The 22,339-nt window shown below is 28.5% G+C and overlaps 1 protein-coding gene across 1 annotated transcript; it reads right to left on the reverse strand.

Annotated features, from left to right (window-relative positions):
* Positions 1-16,303: 16,303 nt before the first annotated feature.
* On the reverse strand, positions 16,304-22,339 carry LOC113846410 (probable prefoldin subunit 3). Its single transcript, XM_027474647.1, has 6 exons — positions 22,191-22,339; positions 20,417-20,474; positions 19,716-19,787; positions 17,634-17,753; positions 17,448-17,549; positions 16,304-16,696 (listed from the first exon to the last, which is right to left on the reverse strand). The coding sequence occupies exons 1-6, from the start codon at positions 22,334-22,336 to the stop codon at positions 16,616-16,618; spliced, it is 579 nt and encodes a 192-aa protein (XP_027330448.1). The 5' UTR covers positions 22,337-22,339; the 3' UTR covers positions 16,304-16,615.

Raw genomic sequence — 22,339 nt, forward strand, 5'->3', positions numbered from 1 at the left:
TTATATCAATTAAAATATTAAATTTATTATTTAAAAATATAAAAAATAATTATTAAATTATATAAATTTAAAAGAAAATTCCAACTATTACATATGAACGATCAAAAATAAAATTGTAAACTTATATGAAATGTTTATAAAATCACTTAATTTTAAAATTAATTAGGTAAAATTGATTAAATTTAAATTTATAATTTTTATTATTATTGTTGTTGTTATTGCTATTATAATAAATCAGACAAACTGCATAATTAGCCTAGAAGCCAGAAGGATTAACTGGATGAGCCTTTTCCCTTGAAACAGGGAGAAGAAGGGGAGATAGATTAGATAACCGTTGAAGACTAAATTCTAAACCGTGGGCTAAATTTAGAGTTGCCAACATATCTGCACTACATTTTGCTTCTCAATAAACATGAGAAATACACAAGACTTTAATATCACCCTCACGCTCTAATCCCTTTTACAATTAATTGGCAATGGTGACATTGAGGACAAATTTCCTGTACTAGATTCATAGCTACCTTCGAATCCATCTTCACAAGGATATTCTAATCAGCTGAAAATTCATTAAGAGGACCCAAAACTCACCTTTTAACTGTGAAATGCACTTCAAGCTTCTCATATAATCCAACTAAATATTGCCCTGAAGAATCACAACTAGAGAAGGGGTACAACTAGAGACTTCAATATTTAATAATTTTGTTAACTTCAATAATTGAATTTAAACATTTAAAATAGTAATATTTTATTTAATTTAATAAAATTCTCCAAAGATTATTATGCACCCGCAATCTAGCGAAAAATGAATGAAATTGATGCGAATCAAAATCAATTCATCTGATTTTATTAGTATGAGAATGAGTAGTTGGTCAGATGATTATATTTTAGGCTTATTTAAAGCTCCTCTGTTGAGGATTGGAGTTTCCTATCTTGAGTAATCATGTGGTTTATATGGGAACATAGAAATGAATGGTATTTGAAAGAAATTTCTATTTATTCCATAATTCAACTGTCCAGATTCAAAGTTATGTGAAGTTTATCCAAGTCTTACCCTATTTTGGAAAACATTCTAAGGAAGGAAAGTTATATTTCATGAAAGCTCCTCTGTAAATTACTTTGAACATTTTTTTTATATAAAAATTCCCTTTTTATTAGATAAATCCCATGTGTAGATGCATATTATTTTATCTTAAAATATGTAGAGTTCTTTCAAAATATTGTTATCAAGTTTTTTAATGTCACGGTATTATTTTATAAAAATAACAAATAAACCAAAATGTATCACATTATATATATATATATATATATATATATATATAAAAAGATAATTTTTTCATGATTCAATAATTAGATTAATAAATCTTATATTTTAAAAAACAAACAAATATTTAAATTTAACACCTAATATCAATAAATAACATAATTTTTAATATAAAATCACGAATTAAACATCTGATAACATATTTAAAGAACACAACTAACTAACTATATTTTAAGCTTTATTGGCCCTGCCAACACAGCTAAGCGAAAAAAAAAAATAGTCATTATTAATTTCAATTCAATGTGTAAATTTACACTAAATTGTCTTCTTCTTTTTCTTTTTTTTTTTGTTATTTTTAAGGTTTATATTTGCTTAATAAATTTTAATAAAAAATATTTATTATAATTTTATATTTTTAACATAATAACTATTTTCAATAAAATTTATCAATTTTAATTATTTAAAATTAGTTTAAAACTAATGTTAATGAAATAATTAATCTTTGTGTTAAGTTAAATACTTTTATTCTCTCACCCAACAATTGTTTTAACTGAATAAATTACTTTAGTTTTTACCTTTTTCATTGGACTCTTATTGTGAATTTATAAATGCTAGAGTTGCATGACATTTTTTTTTAATGTACATTCATTTTTTTTATCATAGTCAAAATAAATGTATTGCTTTGTTAATATTATATGTTATTTTATTTTAAAAACTAATGCTTAAATATATTCTTTTCAAAGCCAAACATCATAAGATATTTCTAAATTTAACGGAGTTAAAATTAATTATTGTTCATAATTTGTGCTATTAGACTTACTATATTATTTGAACAAAGATTAAAAAAAAATATGTAGGAAAAGTAGTTTTAGATTTTTATGTATTTGACTTTGATATATGTTTTTTATTTATAGGGGAAACACGCATAGATGTAATATTATAATTTTTAAACTAATATAATACAAATATAATGAGGATTATTTATTAGCTATATAACTAATTTAAAGCAAGGGTAAATAGCTCTGAACGAAAATGCCCAATTCCAATTCCATCAAATAGATAAATACTATGATTAAATTAATAACCTATATATATTTATTAATTCAAAGAGTTTATTTTAAACATTTAATTAATATTAATTCACAGATAAATAATCCATAAATTCCTTCTGGAACATAAACAATTCAACATTAAACACTTATTTCGTTATCAAATAACATACAAGTTAAAATAATGATTATTTAGAAAGTTATTATTAATTTAACCATTTAAAATAATATTAAAATAACATTTTTTCTACACAACGCATGATGAAATTACGAGATTATGTATTTACATAGCTGAAGTAAAACTATAATCGTGCACAAGTTTAAGCGACAGTTGCCTCGTGTTTTGTGTCGCTTGCCACATAATCGTGTGTGGCTGATGCGATTTGACTCAAGAAAAATACAAATTAGAATTTGGGAAATTCCACGACCAACGAGAGATAACATACGTAAATGACGGAAAAAAAAGAGTTAATTTATGGATAATATGTATTTTATACACATTAATTAGAGAATTAATAAATAATTTATTTATTTAAAATTATATTAAATTTTACAAAAATAAATATATATTTATGTTTCTATTAAAAATACATTTTAAATTCTTTAATCAGTAACTTAAATATATTGATTAACATTTTATTTTTATTTATATCGTTCATTTTAGAATTCTATTTTTTTTCAAAAACACTTAAACTATATTTTTATATTTTATCATACTTATATTCTTTCCCTCTCTTCATATCACACCAAACAATCCTGTTCTTCTTATTATATGCTTTTCCTTTCTCTTTTTTATTTTTTCATGTGTAAAAATTATTACATAAAAAACAGGAAATAATGCAATTATTTTAAAAAAAAGAAAACTAATCACGTCATCACGGAATCGCACCTACTACACGTGCAGTACAACTTGGTAAAAAGAATGAGCATTCATTTGCAATATATCCATCTACTAACTATTCAGGTAGGGGTATCTGTACTTTTATTTGATTTAAAAGTTTGATAAATTTATTTATTTAGATGGAATATCGATTTAATTAAATTTAACAATATATAAAATCTTATTAGGTTATTTTAATTTCTTGACAGAAATATCCATCTTAACATTATTTATAATTATATTATAAAAATAGTAAAGAATAAAATCAATTTTTGATATATTTTAAAATAAATCATATAAATATAATATTAAAGTATATAAAATGTTATTTATTAAATTTAAAGTTTTTTTTATAACACATAATGATTTAAAAAATTATATATATATATATTTAAAAAAAAATAAAAGACATCTAAACTACAGTAGAACATCTAAAAATATAACACAGATTCATGGTCTCATTTTTAAATCAAATTCTATTAAAAATTATATTTAGTCAAATAAAATCAGAAACGAATTAGACCATAAAAAACATGGATGAATGGGTAGGAGTTGGTTTAGTTTAATTTTTAAATTTTAATTTGAACCTTAATAAATACAGTTATGTTAGATATTTTTTAATTATTATTTATAATAAATGTATTTAACTCAAATATGATTATTTTTAATAAAAAATTTGTAATTAAAAAATAATAATAAATTGGATGACTCATTAAATATTAGCATTTTGCTTTCATTAGCCTTCTAGTGGACCATTTTCCTTTGTGGGCTTTGTAATTTTCGTAAAAGATTAAATTTTAAAATTGAAATGTGTTTTAAAAATTAATTAAAACATTGATATATAGTTAAAAAATTTGAAAAATAAACCTGTTTTTATGTTGTTTTCTCCAAAATAGTATTTCGTAATTTCTGAAAGCAAATTTAAATACATTACATCATAAAATAATTTTTACAAACTTAAACAAACGAATCATGTAATTGGTTGAAAAATTATATACGTTACTTTATTATTGCAGTACTTTTCGTGTGTATTTGGGTTATATTTTTTAGATTATTTTAATAATTATTATATAAAATAAATTTATATTTGTTAACAGTGGTTTTTATTTTTATTCATTTTTTTGGATTGTTTAAAATAACATATTTATAAAAAAATATAAAAACATGAAATTATTTGTAAAATTCAATTTTATATTAAAAATATTTATCATTTAAACTAAAAAATGTGAATAAAAATTTAACTGATTAATAATTTACTAGCTTTAATTATTATAATCTCAAATTTTTTGCTTATCATAAATAGGTATCTTTAATGTAATTTAAATTAGCGAATACGTTTGAACACTGTAGCACCAAGAATTTTTTTTATGCAAATCAAATTATAATCCGTAAAATATTCCAATCCAGACAGTTTGTAATTTATATTTTTAACTTAATTTAAATATATTGCATCATAAACTATCGTGTAAATAATAATAATAATAATAAATTTATATTATAATTAACATAAAAATCATATTTATGAAATTTTTTTAATTAATTAATCATGTAAAAAAGTTTATATTAATACTGTACTAAAATTAAATTATAATTCTTTATATAAAAGTATTCTAACTTTGCTGTTACAAAATTAGAGGTTGGTGGAAAAGGTTACATAGAAAGAAATATTATTAATTTTTCTTAAAATTTGTAACTTATATAAAAAAAAAAAGAAACTCATAAAAAATTATAATAATATTGATCATACTGAAATAAATTGTCTGAATCAATTAATTCCTCACTCGCCAAACCTAGTTAGCTAGCTAGCTACGATCACTGGGCAAAACATCTTGCTATAGAGAATTTTGCTGCCCTTTCACGTTTGCACAACTTTATATAATCTAAATTTCCCTTTTCTCCAGCAAACGAAATGGGAGAACCTAATCATCTCAATGACTGCATTGCCAAACACAGCTTCGCTCCTCAATAATTAATGTTGAATTTCATTGCCCTACATTTCTAATTATAATTACTAATAAAATAGCTTTTAAGGCCTACTGGGGTTCTTTAAAAAGCATTCATTTCAAATGCTGTACCACATGGTACACAAAACTGATTTAACTCAATTCCAAATTCAACGTAATAAAATCCAATTACTCTAATTTATAAGTGAGACAATCATTTTAAGTTTACAATACTTTCAACGTTGAGCTCAAATCTCACCCTATTTGTAACATGATATATTAAGACAGCTAATCTTTAAGGAAATAATTTGGATTGTCATGATTAAGGGTGAGACTGCAAGGTCGACTCAAAATTCAAACATTGAGGCTTTCTCCGTTCATACTCTGCTTTTAATTGACTCATTTATTTTTTAATTAATGTTATATTATTTTGAAGATGAAAACAAAAAGGGAAGAAAAGAGATAAGAAAAGGTGAAAGGTTGGTTTTATCCAAGGTACTAAACTTAAAAAGGAATGAAAAGCACAAGCTTTGGGGGAAAACAAAAAACGTAGTTGAGTTGCGTGTGTGTGAGCCAAAAGGACTTTACGACCGTCATCTTCTCTAAAGAAGCTTCGGAACGGAACGGAGTGACGGAGACCACCCCAGTAAGATTTCCCTTTTCTCACATCATCTCCACGTCGACTACTCCCTCTTTTTTACTACTTTAATGTAGTAAATAAGTGTATATTTAGGTCAGCGTTTTTTAATTTAATTTTGCAAATTCAATTTTTTTTAAATTAAATTTAAAATAATATAATTTCTTTTTTAAAAGCATGTAGTAATTTAATGCAAAAATTATAATTCATCATATCAATTTAAATATAAATGTAAAAATAAAATTTTAATTAAGAGTATCTAAATACTATTTTTAATAAAATTAGATTATAATAAAATAAATATAAATTCTATACAATTTTATTTAAAAAATCCAAACACACTAAATCGGGACCAACTCACAAATCCAATTAACCTACTGAATCATTATATCAAAATAATCAAATTTAATCATATTGGTTCATTTTGAATTTCTTTAAAAAAAAAATGTACAAAAATTAAGCAAATAAAACAGAAAAAAAATTAGGACTTACTTTCGCCAGTTGTCCTCATACCTTGTTCTATATATGAATTTTGATATTTCATTTTTAATTAGTTATATGATTTTTCTCGTTTATTAAAACTAAGTGTTTCGCTTCAAACTGTCTCCGATAACTAACAAGAATGACATATCCTTAATTCACTCTAAACTAATTATGTAGGAGGGTATAAGGAATTTCATGTAGTGCTCATGGTAAAAGAAAGACAAGGCAGGTACGTGAGATATTCATCATGTTCATGTTATATAGGGAGTGTCCAGGTTTGAACAAACCAATTTGAGAGGGATTTCAACCACAGAGTAGGACAATGGAAAGGCAAAATAAGACAAATGTTTATTTTCACACATATATTTATTGTCACATTAATTAATTTTTTATATAAAATGTTATTGTTATTAATACGATTGTAAAAAATTAATTAAAAATCATTTAAAAAAAGAATAATGATCAATATATGTGTGATAACTTGAGAATCAATGGCTTATGATGCTTCAGATGTCGTGGTTTGCTCCACTCCTTTCAGAAGGTGCCAATAATCACACACAAAGTCAATTGATCAAGTGGGTCAATTATTGGGCACCTATAGCTATTTTCAAGTCCTGTCTTTCAGAATAGTGAAAGAATAATAATAACATTTTCATGGTTTATTTCTTTTATTTGTTCATCTTTTTTTCATGTTACATAAACTATTATATATGCACTTTAAAATATATTCCAAAGATTAAAAAACCATTTTTTTAAAATCTGTTCAAACAAAATATTTTTGTTCAACTTAGTGAATAAGAAAATTCAAGACCAGTCACAACAATATATGTGAGTGTATTGTATGAGCTGAGTAACCTGGTACTTGCATTTTAATAATATTTTTAAGCCAATGAAAAAAAAACTAGAATTAATAAATTTTCATGTGATATTAATTTATATAGATTAGAATATATAAAAAAGAAAAAGAAAAAGAAAGGCTTATTTTGGGGAGTTGAGGCAGAATTAATGCCTTGTCAAATTTTTTTTTACGTTCTTGTTATTATTAGGCAGAAATTAAGATGAGAAATTTAATTTTAACAATTAAAAAATTGTGAGAATATCAAACACAAAGAATTAAAATTAAATAAATTTAATTTTTTTCAATTATTTTTTTCCTCCAAACTATTCAATTACATAAATGGACTATAATGTTACTAGTTATTATAAGAGAATAACTGTTTTATTATTATATCCAAATTTTCTGCTAGTTGGCGGGAAAAAATTTTAATGCATGGGATTAATGGCTGTCGGTAATGGCTTATTAGAAAAACACTGGTGCAGTTTATTCATCCTATTTTATTGGTGCAGGCAAGTGACGCATGGCTTATATTAAAAGTTCCAGTCATGTGGTACTTAAGGTATTGTTTATTTGTCTGCAGATTTTTTTTTAGTTACATATTTATGTCTAATTTAAAATAATTTTAATTATTATTTTAATCAATATTTTTTATTTTTATTAAACTATTATATTTTAAAATATTTCAAAAGTTAAAAAATCATTAATCAGAGTATAAAAATATTAATTTATACATAGTTAATTAAGATATTTTTAAATATTAATTTTTATATTATCATATGAATAAAAATATTATTTTAAAAATACAATTAATACTAAACGAAATATTTTTGAAAATTGAAATCAAAATTTTAAAAAATAAAAAATATAATTAAGCTAATAATTTTTTATACTAAAGCTTCTGCTTATCTTAAATGCTGATGAATTATTGCATCCTTTTTCGTGAGAAATAAAAAGATAATATTAAGTAATAATAATATAATATTACATGTGGCTTTGGATTATACAAATTAATTTTTATTTTTGATGCAATTATAGGAATTTCCGTGGTTTGTTGATTTATGATAAAAGAGAAAATATTACGCAGGGAGACATGCTTACGTGTCAAATCAAATGGCTGGCATTCATTCAAACAAGACTTGAAAGCACATGCACTTTACGCGGTTTTGGTATGTTATGCGATTGCTTTAAACTCACGCACGCTCTTCCAAAGCTCAGAACTGTTTGGACCTTTTTAAAAAATCTTAGTATATGATCACCGACGACCGTTGCTACGTGTTCCTTTGCTTTGGGAGTGTCTTTCTTTTTTAAATCTTTTTGCTTTTTGTTTTTATCGTCTTTTCCTTCCCTATTTTTCTATTCATTCCGTTCCATCATGCTTTCAATATCCTTTTTATTTATCAGTTTTTTAATTACACGACGGGGATTCCCTTTGTTTCTTCTAAATTGTGAATCGCGTGAATATATTGTATGTTGTGACTTGTTAGGATAATATCAGACAAACAACGTTTATTTAGCATCTCTTTCATCTATCTATTTTGTATGTGCTTTCTCCCCCTTAATTAGAGGAACTCATTCTTGCAATTCTCTATATACTTTTTTCAATTTTGTGTTTAATTAGACAAGTTTTTAATAGTAAATCTAACTGAATCAAAGGCATAACGAAGGGTACAAAAATCAAATAAATGAAAGACAACAAACAATAAGAAAGAGAGTTAAAGAAGAAAACGCGCATTCATTTTAATTTCAAAAAGACATCATTTAAAACTTTTCAAGATGGCAAGACGTGTTTCAAAAAGAGTATAATTAGAACGTAGATACGACGTTGGAGGCTTGCTTAGAAAAAAAGGCTGCAAAGGCAGTAGAGACGAATACAAGACACGTAACAAACGACGGTAACAGTAGAAAACATAGGAATTGGGGGCAAGTTCATTGCACATGCTATTCACGTGGCAGTGTAGTAGGGTCATAGCTGGAGGAGGAAAGGGGCAACTTAACGGGTCACGGCGGCGCTGTCGGTGGTTGTAACTTCATTCTCTCGCTGACTTGTGTTGTGTCTATGTGGCGCTGCACTGCGTGTCACCGCAACCGCATGGGAACAACAGACATAGGATCTAAAGGTCGTGTTTGGGGGTTTGAATTACAACAACCGAGATGTCGCCGTATTCAGGGATGCCAATTGCGATGAGATCATCCATTCCACACACTTCAAATTCACTGCATGCAAATTTCCAGGACACCATTCATCCGTCAAACCTCGTGAATATTTGCTTTTTTCAACCTACCATGCAAATTCTCAAATTAATAAATATTAAGATATATTTTGGCGTAGATACATAGATAGAAAAATGTATTTAGTGAAAATATTTTTCAAATATAGGAGAGTCCATTTCTATTGATTCGAATAAAGAAAATAACTTCAACTTTTTTCTTTCTTTCTTTATTCTTTTTCAAACTTGATTAGTACCGTGTTGAGACGCTGGTCTACATACATTTTGATTATGGCGCATGACATGTTGATATCAAGTTTTAAAAATATTATAATCTTCATTTTCAACCGGTTCTTCAACTCAACATTATTTCATCTGCAGATTTCTGATCTTTTACTGCGGGTTTATGTATAAGAAATAGTGTTGTGTCTAATTTAGTGAGAAAAAAAAAAGTTTTATGTTTATAGTTTGCCATTACATGAAGTGAACCAGTAAGTAATTTATTAATTTGTAATTATATATTTAAATTAATGCTTATTAATTACAAATTCAGAATTTAGTAAATGGTTGATAAATCATCGTTAACACCTTATTAAAATTGAAATCCTAATTTTACCATTTTTTAAACTTAATTTAAAAGAGATCAAAAGTAGATCAAATTAAGAACAAGATTGAGAAAGGACTTGCGTAGTCAAAATGTTTATATAGATGCAAATCGAGTTTAACATTTAAGGCTCATTTTCATTGACTAATTTTACCGTTGTTTTAACGTGTATCACGAAATGATCTTCTCTCACTTTTGTTGTTATTGTTGTCGGCGGATGGAAATTAGCATTTAATTAAGACACCAATTTAGGGTGAGGAACAGGATCCATGTAGAAATTTTAAATTATAAGGCTATATATAACATACATTCACTGCTCTGCACCTAAAAACTTTAACTACGCCAAAAGAAAAAACATCATACATACATTGGTGGAACTTCTTGAGGACAGCTGTTAGCTACGGCTGTTTAAATTTTATAATTGTTAAACTTCATTAAATTAAAATTATTCCTTAAGTAAATTCAATTTAAAAACAATTATACAAATAAATAATCAATAAACTTATCTCTCTTCACGATATATATATATATATATATATATATAAAGTATTTAATAAAATATATTTATACTTTTTAATGTACACCATTGAATACACATTAAAAATATTCATTATTTTATGATAATTTAAAGTAGTTAGTAAATTGTACAAAATAAAATGTTCAACGATAGAATGTTTAAATATTACGTTAAATGAGACGTAGAATTTATTACATGCTACAAATAATGTTGTATAGAGAAAGTAAAGTCTAAAATTGATTATTAAGATTGTTTGAGCTCAAACATTTTCGTCTTTAAAATTAAAATGACTTTGATGGTCTCAGATTTTTTTTCTTTTATTGTGAAGGGATTTGACAAGTATACCAAGCTTTTGATGTAGTATAAAAGGTTGTAGTGTCCACAAAGAATGTTGATATTCAAGTAATTTTAGTTATCTAAATTAAAATTAACAAATACCTAAATATTCACAAATATACAACTAAGTGATATTTTGGATTTTTGATAGTTTAGTTCATAGAAAATAAATACAAATAAAAGCAAATTAAACTAATATGATAAGATTGGGGATTTGACTTCATTTATCATCATTTTTATATTTTGGTTTTAACATACATTGAACAAATACCAAAATTTTATGATGCACTTTCATTATATTCACTCGACAGATTCTTCTCATTCGAGATTCTAAGATATATTTATTGAATGATAATTTCTTATCTAAACAACAAATAATCCAGCATTAATATCAAGAGTTGTCAAACATACAATAGATTAACATATATTTCTAGAGTCCCAATTTATTGCGTGTATTTACCCCAACTTGGTTCCAAAGTAGTTTTCCAACTCATCTTAGATTCTCGAATCATGAATCAATCCCCGTAGGGTAGAAACAAGCATTAATATCAAAATAAACATACCCAACTCATGGTAAATTAACAAATATATATTAAAAATACCAAAACATTCAGAGTATAAAGATTACATTCAATCTCTAGAGTTCTAGCCGTTCATGACATACAAAACAACAAGAAAATACATAGGGAAGAGAAAGAAATTAGTTCCCCAATGATTCTTGATCACTTTCCCAAGCTCCTTCATTGCTCTACAATGCCAAGTTAGGTCAATGTGTACTGGGGCTTCAAAGCCCACTCACGGCTCCCCATTTTCGAGTTGAATCTTCTATTTTGTAAGGTAATAAGTGAATTCTTGTTCAAGCGAAATCTAAGTTAAGAGCAAGGTCTGCTGCACGATTTTTTTTTCCATCTATATCATAGACAGATTTATAGACTAATTTTTTAATCTGTAATTTGAAACTAAGACAGAAAATATTAGGCACAAATTACATACGGTAAAATCCGTCTATAACTGCATAAATGAAACACAGTATTTCATGAATGGAGTTATAGATGAATTTTTCTGTCTATAAGTCAATTAATAAAACGCTATGTATAAAAGCGCTCTCCTTCTTCTTCTTTCTCATTTTTATATTTTCTTCTCTCTCTGATCTCTCTCTAGCATATTCGCTTCCCTACACATTGCTACTAGTTTGAGCCTCCATTTTACAAACAAATTATGTCATTGTGTTTCTGGTATTATACTATAGCTTTTAATCGATTTTTTTTCTATTTTTGGTGTAGGATATATACTTATTTGTTATAAATTATTCATTACAGATAGATCACATGAAAGAATGTGTCAATTTTGAACGTCTTGCGATTCAGAACAAGGTTGAAATCCACGGTGGACTTAGCAATAATGTGAGAAAAATATAGTGTTTGAGAATGGAAAGTATTGTTTTGAAGAAATGATAAATGAGATGAGAAAAATGATAGAAGATGCGTTTGATGAGGTGATATAAAAATTATAAATGAAATAATTGTTATAAATTAATTATAACAGATAGAAAAATTTGTCTATAATTTTACAGATAGCAAAATTTGTCTGTAATAAATATATTTATTATAGATAAAAAAATATGTCTGTAAATTTACAAATGAGTTTACAAATAAAAAAAATCTGTCTATAGATTTATAGACAATTTTTTTCATCTGTATAAATTATGCTAAAATTACAATTAAATTTTATCCATCTATAAATTTGTCTATAACACTAAAATTTATTTATAATCATTTAAAATCTATCAATAAAATTCGTTTATATTTGTAAGTTTTGTGGTAGTGAATTTTCTTTCAAACAGTCTGTGTGATTGTGGGTGATTCTAAAAGTTTTCTCTTCTTCTTCTTTCATTGAAGGGATAAAAATAAAAGCTTTGTAAGTTAGAAAAGTTAGAAATTATTCAAGTAATAACATGATTTAAAATTGTTCATATTTATTAAAAAATAATAATTTTTATTTAAATTTTTGCTATTATTTATTGTTGTTCATGACATTTTGATAAAAATTAAATTGATAGACAACAAAAACTTTTAGAGACAATTTATTCTGTCATGTTATTAATCTTTATACAAATTTATTCTGTCACATAATTAATTTTAAATGTTATTTATCATGAAAGGATAACATTTCAACATTTTATTGATTTTTTAATAGTTAATGACTTTAAAAAATATTTAATAAATAAAAAATAATGTCAGTAATCTCAAAAGATATTTTAAAATTTAAAAAACTGAATTATATCAATTTGTTCATTTAATGATTAGCTTGCTGAATTATATCAATTTGTTCATTTTAATATTTTAAGATATAATTTAGGGCACGATAACTGAGAAAGATCTGCACACAGCCAATAGAAAATATTCCGAGTTGCCGCAATCAACGCTTGCGTGTTCATTGCTTCCTAAAACTACGAGAAGGATAGCTTCAGTCAACTCGTCAGTCGTTTACCCAGCTGCTCTTGGATTTTAAAACTACTGTGTTGACAACAGCTTGACTCTTTCAAAAGAAAAATAAATAAAAAAATTAAACAACTTAACTATTAAAAAAATAAAAAAATTTGTAATTTATTTTACATATACACATAACATTTCTAATTAATTTTTCCTAAAAAATTACTTATTTTCTTTTCTTAAATAAAGAACCCCTTTGGAAAGATAAACTCCATTAACAATAGAAATAATAATAAGTTATATAGGATTTCATTCATACAAAATAAAAACATGAAGGTACATATATACCACTGAATTGAATTGAAATATTTTATAAAATTAATGTATGTTAAACTAAAAGGTATACATAATTAATTTATTATTTATATATTTTTAAAATTTGAAAATAGATATATTTATAAAGGGGAGCATTAAAACTTTGTCGTTGCGTTAGAATTGGTATAGTTTATACCAATTATTAAAATGCATCTTATTGTACAAAATATTTAAAAAGGCATTTTTGAGTAACAAAGATGATGAGTACGGAGATGTACTTTTCTTATTTGTTATAATATAATGTGAGCTTGAAGGAGAACTACTTATATTCAGTAAATCAGGATAGAAATAGAAGTAAAATGCGACTTTACACAAATCATATCTATTAACAGTTTAAATTTGAGTCATTACTTTTGTGAGAGCTTCACCTATATAATCACCTCTCTCAAGATTAATTTAAACTTAATGCATGTACAGATACCATAATTAAAGAATAAAAAAGCATCAACTTGATGACCCCACACATTATTTTGCGATTGATTCAACTTTTACATCCTTAAAAATATAGAATTCTAAAACGAATTTGTAGTTGACAGACGTTGGTTGATAAAACAGAAGGGGATGAAATGAAAGACAAACAGCGTAATTCATAATAATAATAATTCAATTTAAAGAACATGATGTATACGATATCATGAACAGGCCCTAAAAATATAATAGAAGAAATATCAGGTTTAGCAGGTCAAGTGGAACTGTGTGTTATGTCAGATGACTTTGGTTAAGGGTGTCAACAACATGCTACTTAAGAAGGTCTGGGACCAGGCAATAAATGGGCAAGGGTCCATTATAACAAGGTCAACCATAGCGATACCTTGAAGTGTTCTTTGACAAATATATAGGTTTGACCCTGCCGATGTATTTGAAGGTACAATAGCCCTACTAACTAAAATAAACCATGGAAAAGTTCTTGTTTCACGAGCCCTATTTTTGGCCCATTAAGACCCTTCCAATTTTCATATTCCAGGTTATCAAGATCGAGACCCTTTCAACCTTGTTACAAACTCACAGTATAAACTGAAATTACTCCAAACGAAGAAAAGTTTACTTTAAGGCCGTTTTAATTTAATCAATTAATTATTTTAAAATTTATAATATAAATATGGCCTTGACGTTTATTAAAATAAGTTTCCTAAACCCTAAACCCTATTGTCACAATTTTTTCATGCATTTCCAAAATACTCTTTTTATCTTATTTAGATGTCATTTAATATTAATACGTACATATAGTAAAATAATTTTTTTTTATTAAAATAATCTGATAAAAGTGCTAGAATTGTCATAATAGTTAGTTAATAACAAATACTCAGAATATTATTGAAGTTATAGTAATTAATTAGTAAGGACTATTCTTAATAAATAAGAATATTAAAAAATAATTAATACCTTTTGTGACGTGTAATTAAAATGATAAATAGTATATGACAAATAAAAAAATAAAATAACATGAAGAGATGAAGACAAGGAATTGCGATAGACTTTTCTTGTTAGACAATTTGATAACTTGGACCGGCACGGGTAACATACTAGCATGAGTTACCGTCTTACAACGTAGCTGGACAACAGGAAACGACCTAGAAACGTTATGTTAAAAGTTAAAATTATTGACGTGTCTTCACTCAACAATTTAAATTTATGAAATAATTAATTTACAATTTTCATCGCACATATTTCATTCATTTCTGCCAATGCACTCACCAAGTAGTTATTCCAATAGCATGGACATTTAAGGGTCTAGTTTAAATTTTGATTAAATTAAATTTGAAACATAATATTCGACATTATTTTTAGATTTAATATTTTTCATGAGTTTAAAAGAAATAGTTCTATAAATACTTGAGAGATCATTTTGCAAAATATGAACACATTTATAAAAATTGAGTGTCACACTCGAATCAATTCCAAGGGTTAGAAATTTTCATATTTTAAAATCAAACTTACTAAAAATAATTACATTACCACTATAACAAATCAAACACGACCTCTTACCATAGTTACTTATTTTTCTCACCTCCACAAACGCTGTTTGCAATTATCCAAACTATACGACCTAGTATAGTTGCAAAAACCATGGCTCGTTGCAGAAACACAGCGCTGGTTTCTATTTGTAAGTGGGGGAAAAATAACAAGAAAAACTTGACCTCATTAAACAACGCTGGCTTTTCTACTTCACAATTAGATAGATGAGCCATGTTTATGAATTCTCACACCCACCATAGTAGTAATGGGTCCCCATGTGAAGGGCTATGCCGAAAACTTTAATTAGTCTGCCAACCATATGAGTATCAACCTATTGTCAATGCTAGCAAACAACAAAGAAACCTGTTTTGGCACATGAACGACAGTGCCACTCTACCAAACTCAGATCATACCATTCAAACAAGCAGAGCTTTAAGACTAGATCCTGAACTACCCAGTTTTATATCATTCCGTTACTTTCCATAAACTGTATCAGTAGACCAGTTGACTAGATCATATATATATCAAACCTGGCATCATCTCATCTTTGACTAACAATGGCAATTTTATACTTATATTGGAAGCCGTCCAGATCTACAACTCTTTTGAGGAAAGATAAGATGAAGCTGACATCAGTGGAAAGCAATTGATTGTGATGTCTTGTTTGCGTAGTTTAGCAGATTATTTTCATTCACAAATTGAAACTTCTGTGGGGCCCTTATGATTATCCCTCTCATCCAGAATTTGAATTTTAAACATAGCTTACTCAGAGACAAGTAACATTAGCATCATCAATATAAAATTAAACAAGTAAAACCGAATTGCAGAGTAAAATATATCCATCTGACCACACCAAACAAAACTTCCCATCAACCTAATATGTGGGCATTTTACAGGAGACCAAGACATTTACCAGCATAAATATATAAAAAAAAAGGTTCCTCTCTAGTATGTACTGTGGTGAAACCGGAACTAGAGACAGGAAGCAACCCATAATTTATCTAAATTAGAAACAGGCAACAGATCAGAATCATACTCTAAACAGAAGGTACAAGTGTCCAATTTTAGATCTAGGTGTGAATAAATTCTCCTTTTTACTAGTCTTGAGCAGTTGTAGCAGCTGCTTGTTGAATTCTCCGTTGATGAACATCCCAATTATACACACGAGCAATTGTAACCTGACCAAATATTGATAAACAATAAACAACTAAAACTAATTAATGTTCAGAACCCTATTAAAATTGCTTATTACCAACACACATACTCAATTACATTCATGCAAAATAAAAAAAAAGAGTGTTCCAAGTGCCTTGAATGCATCTTGTAGAGATAAGGTGTGGATGGTAGATACGAAGTTGGGAAAAATGAAAAAGAAAAGTCAGTGGAAATTATTGTATGCTCGCTTATTAAGAATACAAAGAAATAAGTGAAATGTGCCACTTTTAGCATTTTGATAGGGCCTCTGCGCCCATTGGGGGAGTGGATCAGGTTTTGGTAATGAGCCCAAATAAGCCAGCGACTTGGAGAGTTGAATCTAGAAGAAAATAGCTGAGCTGGAAAAGAGTTCGTTAGTGAGTGCCTGGTTTAGAGGAAGGAGGCGAAGGGAGCATTCTGTCTGAGCAGGGAGATCCTCTCTCTGCAGGAGCTAGGCTCTAGGTATTTTTTCTGGTGTTCTCGGTGGTTGAAAGAGCTGCAGAAGCTCATCTTCTCATACTCATTAATACGATTTAGACCCTTTCATTCTCTGGTTCTCTATCCCATTTCATCTTAGTGAGTTTTATGTATGTATTTTTCCATACTCAATTTAAGATGAATGTAAAATGTAGGTCCAACTTAAATAATTTTAATTCAAACATTCATTTACTTTTAATGGGAAAATACCAAAAATGCAAACCGAAATGGAGAACATTTTATAGTTAGCAAGCTGACCTGAGTAATTGTCACCTGGTCCCTCAAGAACTGTAGATCAGCAACAAGAACTTCTAAACTGGCTCTAGCATTATCAAGGTTCTTCTGTAGAAGACTGGTGGCCTGCAACAGAAATTTACACTCATATAGGGAAACAATTTAAAGAAATAAAAACAGCAATAACACCTAAAACTAACAAAAAAGTACCTCTTCTAATGAATATTCCAACATGACATTTGCTCCCAGCCATAAACATACAGAATCAGTTTCTTCTATGCATGCCCGTGAATATATGCCTTCTGATACTTCAAAATCAGCAATAAGTTCCTGTGTTTAAAGTCAAATATTAATCTTCTAGTTTATAACACAACTAATGTTTTCATTTGCCCTAAAATCTTTTAATAGATTATTCAAAGGGTGGCATGATATAGTTTCCCAAATGATCAAAATAAAATGTTGTTAATATACAATACAATGAGAAAATGATTTTTTATTATTATTATTTGGGGGGAGGGGGGGTTGGTGGTGGGGGCAAAGGCAATGAGGACCAATTCCCAAAAGAAATAAAAGAACGATAGCATAATTTGCAATAATTATCATAAAAGAAATTTTGACCACTCTCAAACCTTAGTTTTGACATTATATGATGTACAACACTGCATGTATGGCATTGCAATATTGTTCATTGCCAAGATATAACATCTTTTGCAATAGTGTTATTTTCTTTATTCAGGGAATAGGGGAAGGTTGCTTAATAGGAAAGCCTCAGATCTGGGAAAGGGGCAGTTTGCCATGACATAAGCACGTCCATCTAGTATGCACTACAAATGTAATATCATTTTCTGTTTTCCTAAACATAATGAGAGTTTGAGAGTAGGCCATAACGTTCAAACTTCAAACATTTGAAATTAACTTGACTCTTCATTCAAGATAAAAGTATTTGGAGATATATTTTAGTTATAAGGATGATTATAAAATAAACCATTTATTAAGCTTCATGCTTTATTATTCTTATTCTTTACTCTTGTGCACCTATTTGCAGACATGCAGAGCAATTTACATATATATTTTCAGGACAATCTCACAGATACAAGGGAAAACCTAGCAAATGATGCACAAAAGCTCGCTGGTGAACATGAGTGTCAGTCTAACATTTGTGCTCCCATTAGGTTTGTTTTGTGCATATTTATTTTTATTCCTTCATTTAGTTAATGCAGTTTTCCCAACTGGAAAACAGACAAATCTGCATAATTTTTGCACATCCTTGGTGTTCCTGGCATTCCACATTTTACATATATGAAGGCACAGGTGGTGCTGAATCCTTTAGAACATCAAGGAAAGCCAGTTATAAATGGTTCAACCCAAACTCTCAATGGCAAACTGTGGTTGGTGTAGGCAACAATCTAATGCATTTGAGCATACAATATGAAGGTGATGAAGTGCATTCAGCAGAAACATGAATACTCTTGCATGTATCTCTAGGATCGGCTGTATATTAAAAGGAAAGAGATTAATCATGGTATAAATGTTATAAGTTATTAGGGATGAACACAAAAGCAAATTCTGAGTAGCTTGAGTTGATGAATCCATTATCAGGAATAGGCAACAGACAAATTCCAATAGACAGAAAGAATTTTTCATATGGTATAAACTCAAAAACTATACACAGAAAACAAATCATAGGCACAGACAGAGATATAAAGAAAAGCCATAAAATTAGAAAATTGAAATAAGCAGCAGCATTGAAGCCTAACAATTAAATTTTGGGACATGAGCCATCAACTTCTTCGTGGAGATGAAGACACACAATCACCTATATGCTAGTTGTCAACAAGGAAAAAGGATATCACCAAACAAAGGTCATGGGCCATGGAATAAGAGCTTTAAGGAATCAGGAAGTCTTGAGGATGCATCAACATCACAAAAATGATGGCATACATTGTCAACACAACATTATATGTATTAACAGAATAAGAAGCACAGAATTTCAGATTTCAGCTGTCTAACAATAACTAATCTGACCATTAATGTATAGGCATTTTTGCAAGATATTAAGTGTAAGTATCTTTTTACCTAAATAATAACGACTACAATAATTTGTTGTAGAAAATCAGGCTTCAAACTAACCTCAGAATAAGATGCACCAAATTTCAGATTTCAGCTGTCTGACAACAGCTAATCTGATCATTAATATATAGGCATTTTTGTAAGATATTAAGTGAAAGTATGTTTTACCTAAATAATATGTACTACTATAATTTGTTATAGAAAATCAGGCTTCAAACTGACCTCACCAGTACCCTTCTTAGCTTTCAATGTACCAACAACATCTAAGCACTTCTCAATATCTGGTATCTTTGCCTGACAAATCATAAACAAAAAATGTCACCGCAGTAGGTTGATTAGATACTGAAATAAAAAGTACACACACACCAGAGAGAGAGAGAGAGAGAGAGAGAGAGAGAGTAACATTTAGATGAATCATTTTATGTTGGACTCTGTTAATCAAAATAGAATAAAAAGACAGCATATTTTTCTTGTTTTACTTGAAATTGTAAAGAGATTTCTTGTTTTAAAATTAATTTGGAATGAATCAATTAAAAAGATGATTTATTATAATTTGAATTAATTATGTTCCAGACCAGAATTCGTCTTCAAAAGTATAAAGCCTAGGCAGTTAGGAACAGCCAAATTTCAGAAAATAAGAAAACTTTGGACTGGAAAGTGCTTGTTACTTACTTGATCCTGGCCAGCCAGAGTCTAGATGGGCAAAAAAAATGTCAAATTCACACTAGCATTTTCACAAGTTAAAACTTTACTACGTGCCAATGATTCTAGCATGAAACATAATAATTTTATTCTTTTGTATTTTTAGCCCTCAATCAAAATATCAACAAAATAATAATAATATAAAAGTATGCATAAGCTTCAGTGTGGCTTCTCTAGGATAGATGATAACTGTAATCCAAAACTAAATAAGGAAATGAAACCTGAAGATCCCTCTGCTGAGCAAGAAGCTTCATTTCAACCACCTTGTACTGCTGAAGTCTGCATGATGAATATGACAGGTCATCATTCCCACAAAAACTTATAAATAAAAGCGAGACTCCCCTAACAGTATGAAATAAATTCACAGATAAATGCTTCTTTTAAGTGTGAGTATGAACTTTAGGTTTCACAAATGTCTGGTCAATGCAGCAGCAACTTTAAGACCTAGTTTCTATGTATGATTACCACAAATGTACATAGGTAGCACTTGTCGGCATTCTAAAAAGGGGATATATAGACCAGAGTAGTCAAAATCAAGATCCTACCAAGGTAGTCACACATGTTCATAATCCATATTCAATGGTCATACGTAACTCTAAAACAAGAAAAAGCAACAAGAAACAACTCATATTTCCAGACACCTGAGACACGGAGGGTGCAGTATTTTTTAGGGTGATTTAGGGATTTTGGGGGTGCAGCAACAGCAAAACCCTCACAGGTCGCAGCAGGAGCAGAACAATGTCATGGTGTGATGTGAGTTCAGAACCAGAAAAACAGCAGCACAAATAGAGAGAAAAGGATTTCTGAACAGGCTGAGTTTATTTTAGGGTCTTTGCGACTTTTGAACAAACCAAGTCAGAAAACAGGTCATGGGTCGGCAGGTCAGAAATCCTGTTTTTAAACACAGTGGGATTGACTGTGCCTACCAATCCTACGAGTCTGCACAGCAATCCTACCTGAGCTCACGCATTTGCAATCCACGTGAGCCAGCATGATACAACAGTCCAGGAGTGTAGAATCGCACGATTCTACATGCCAGCTTACAATTTTGACTACCATTATAGACTTTCTTCTCTGTTAGGTACATTTTAAAAAATAGAATAAAACAAGACCTAGGGCGTAGAAAATGGTACATTTTGGTTCCACATAAAGAGGGTAGACCTGAGGAGAACAGAATAGATAAGAACTGCAGCACTCCATTCTGTGCATGCTCCAAATGCTATCATAATGACATATTAACAATGCAAGGAGCTTCAAATTCACAAATTCCATTAGTTAAAACACAAAAATAAGGAATAACTTAATTATATGAATTGTATACTTAATGAATCTAAAGAATCACAAGTTAAGTATGGTACTTTCCAAGGCTTTGAAAGGGAATCACATCAATTTCAGTCTAAAAACCACATCAAAAACTACCTCATTCATTAATCCAACTATACATATTACAGTAACAAAAATAACAGACTATAATTCCACGTAGGCTATGAAATTTATAACAGCGGTCCAGAATTAGTAAACAAATTTATTTTTTTATCCAGAATAATTCCTCTAGATCATTCAGTAATTCCTGATTTCCAGGTAATTTCCCTCGACCATGTACAAAATCCAAACCGAAAGATTACAGCCCAAGGTTGTGCAGCCTAAAAACCATCCATATTGATCTCCTTCACCTCATATTCAGCTAAATTCGTTATCTTTGCATGAAAAAACTTCATTTATCATTTTATTATATAGACTACTCCTATGCCAAACAAACCTCACGTCCATATCTCTAATTTATGAAGGCGATTCTACAAAGAAAGGCTGAGTAGTAATGTTGCATCCAATTATCCAAACACAGTTAACACATAGATCCAATCCAAAACTATATAAATGAAAAAAGAAGCTAATTATGAAGGGAGGCAGAAGCAAATAGCAAACAGATCCTCAAAATTTAAGGTTATGAGAATGTGAAAGTGAGAACGTAAAAGAGATAACAATGAAGTTGAAGACCTTTCTTGGAGAAAAGCGAGGGCGGAACCAACATCGAGGCCTGATTGCGTGAGGTAAGTGTGGACATCTTCTACAAACTGAGCCCCTGGTATTCCTCTTCGCTCCGCCACCCCTGAACCTGACGTTGAAGAAGACGAAGAAGCCATTGT

The sequence above is a fragment of the Abrus precatorius genome, unplaced genomic scaffold (genome assembly GCF_003935025.1).
Source record: "Abrus precatorius isolate BTA unplaced genomic scaffold, Abrus_2018 Scaffold10, whole genome shotgun sequence".
Lineage (NCBI taxonomy): Eukaryota > Viridiplantae > Streptophyta > Magnoliopsida > Fabales > Fabaceae > Abrus > Abrus precatorius.

Coding starts and splice junctions, on each gene's coding strand:
- LOC113846410 (XM_027474647.1), bottom strand. CDS start 22,336: ATGGCTTCTTCGTCTTCTTCAACGTCAGGTTCAGGGGTGGCGGAGCGA. Junction 17,550..17,633: donor TGGAATATTCATTAGAAGAG/GTACTTTTTTGT, acceptor TTTCTGTTGCAG/GCCACCAGTCTTCTACAGAA. Junction 16,697..17,447: donor ACCAGGTGACAATTACTCAG/GTCAGCTTGCTA, acceptor ATATTTGGTCAG/GTTACAATTGCTCGTGTGTA.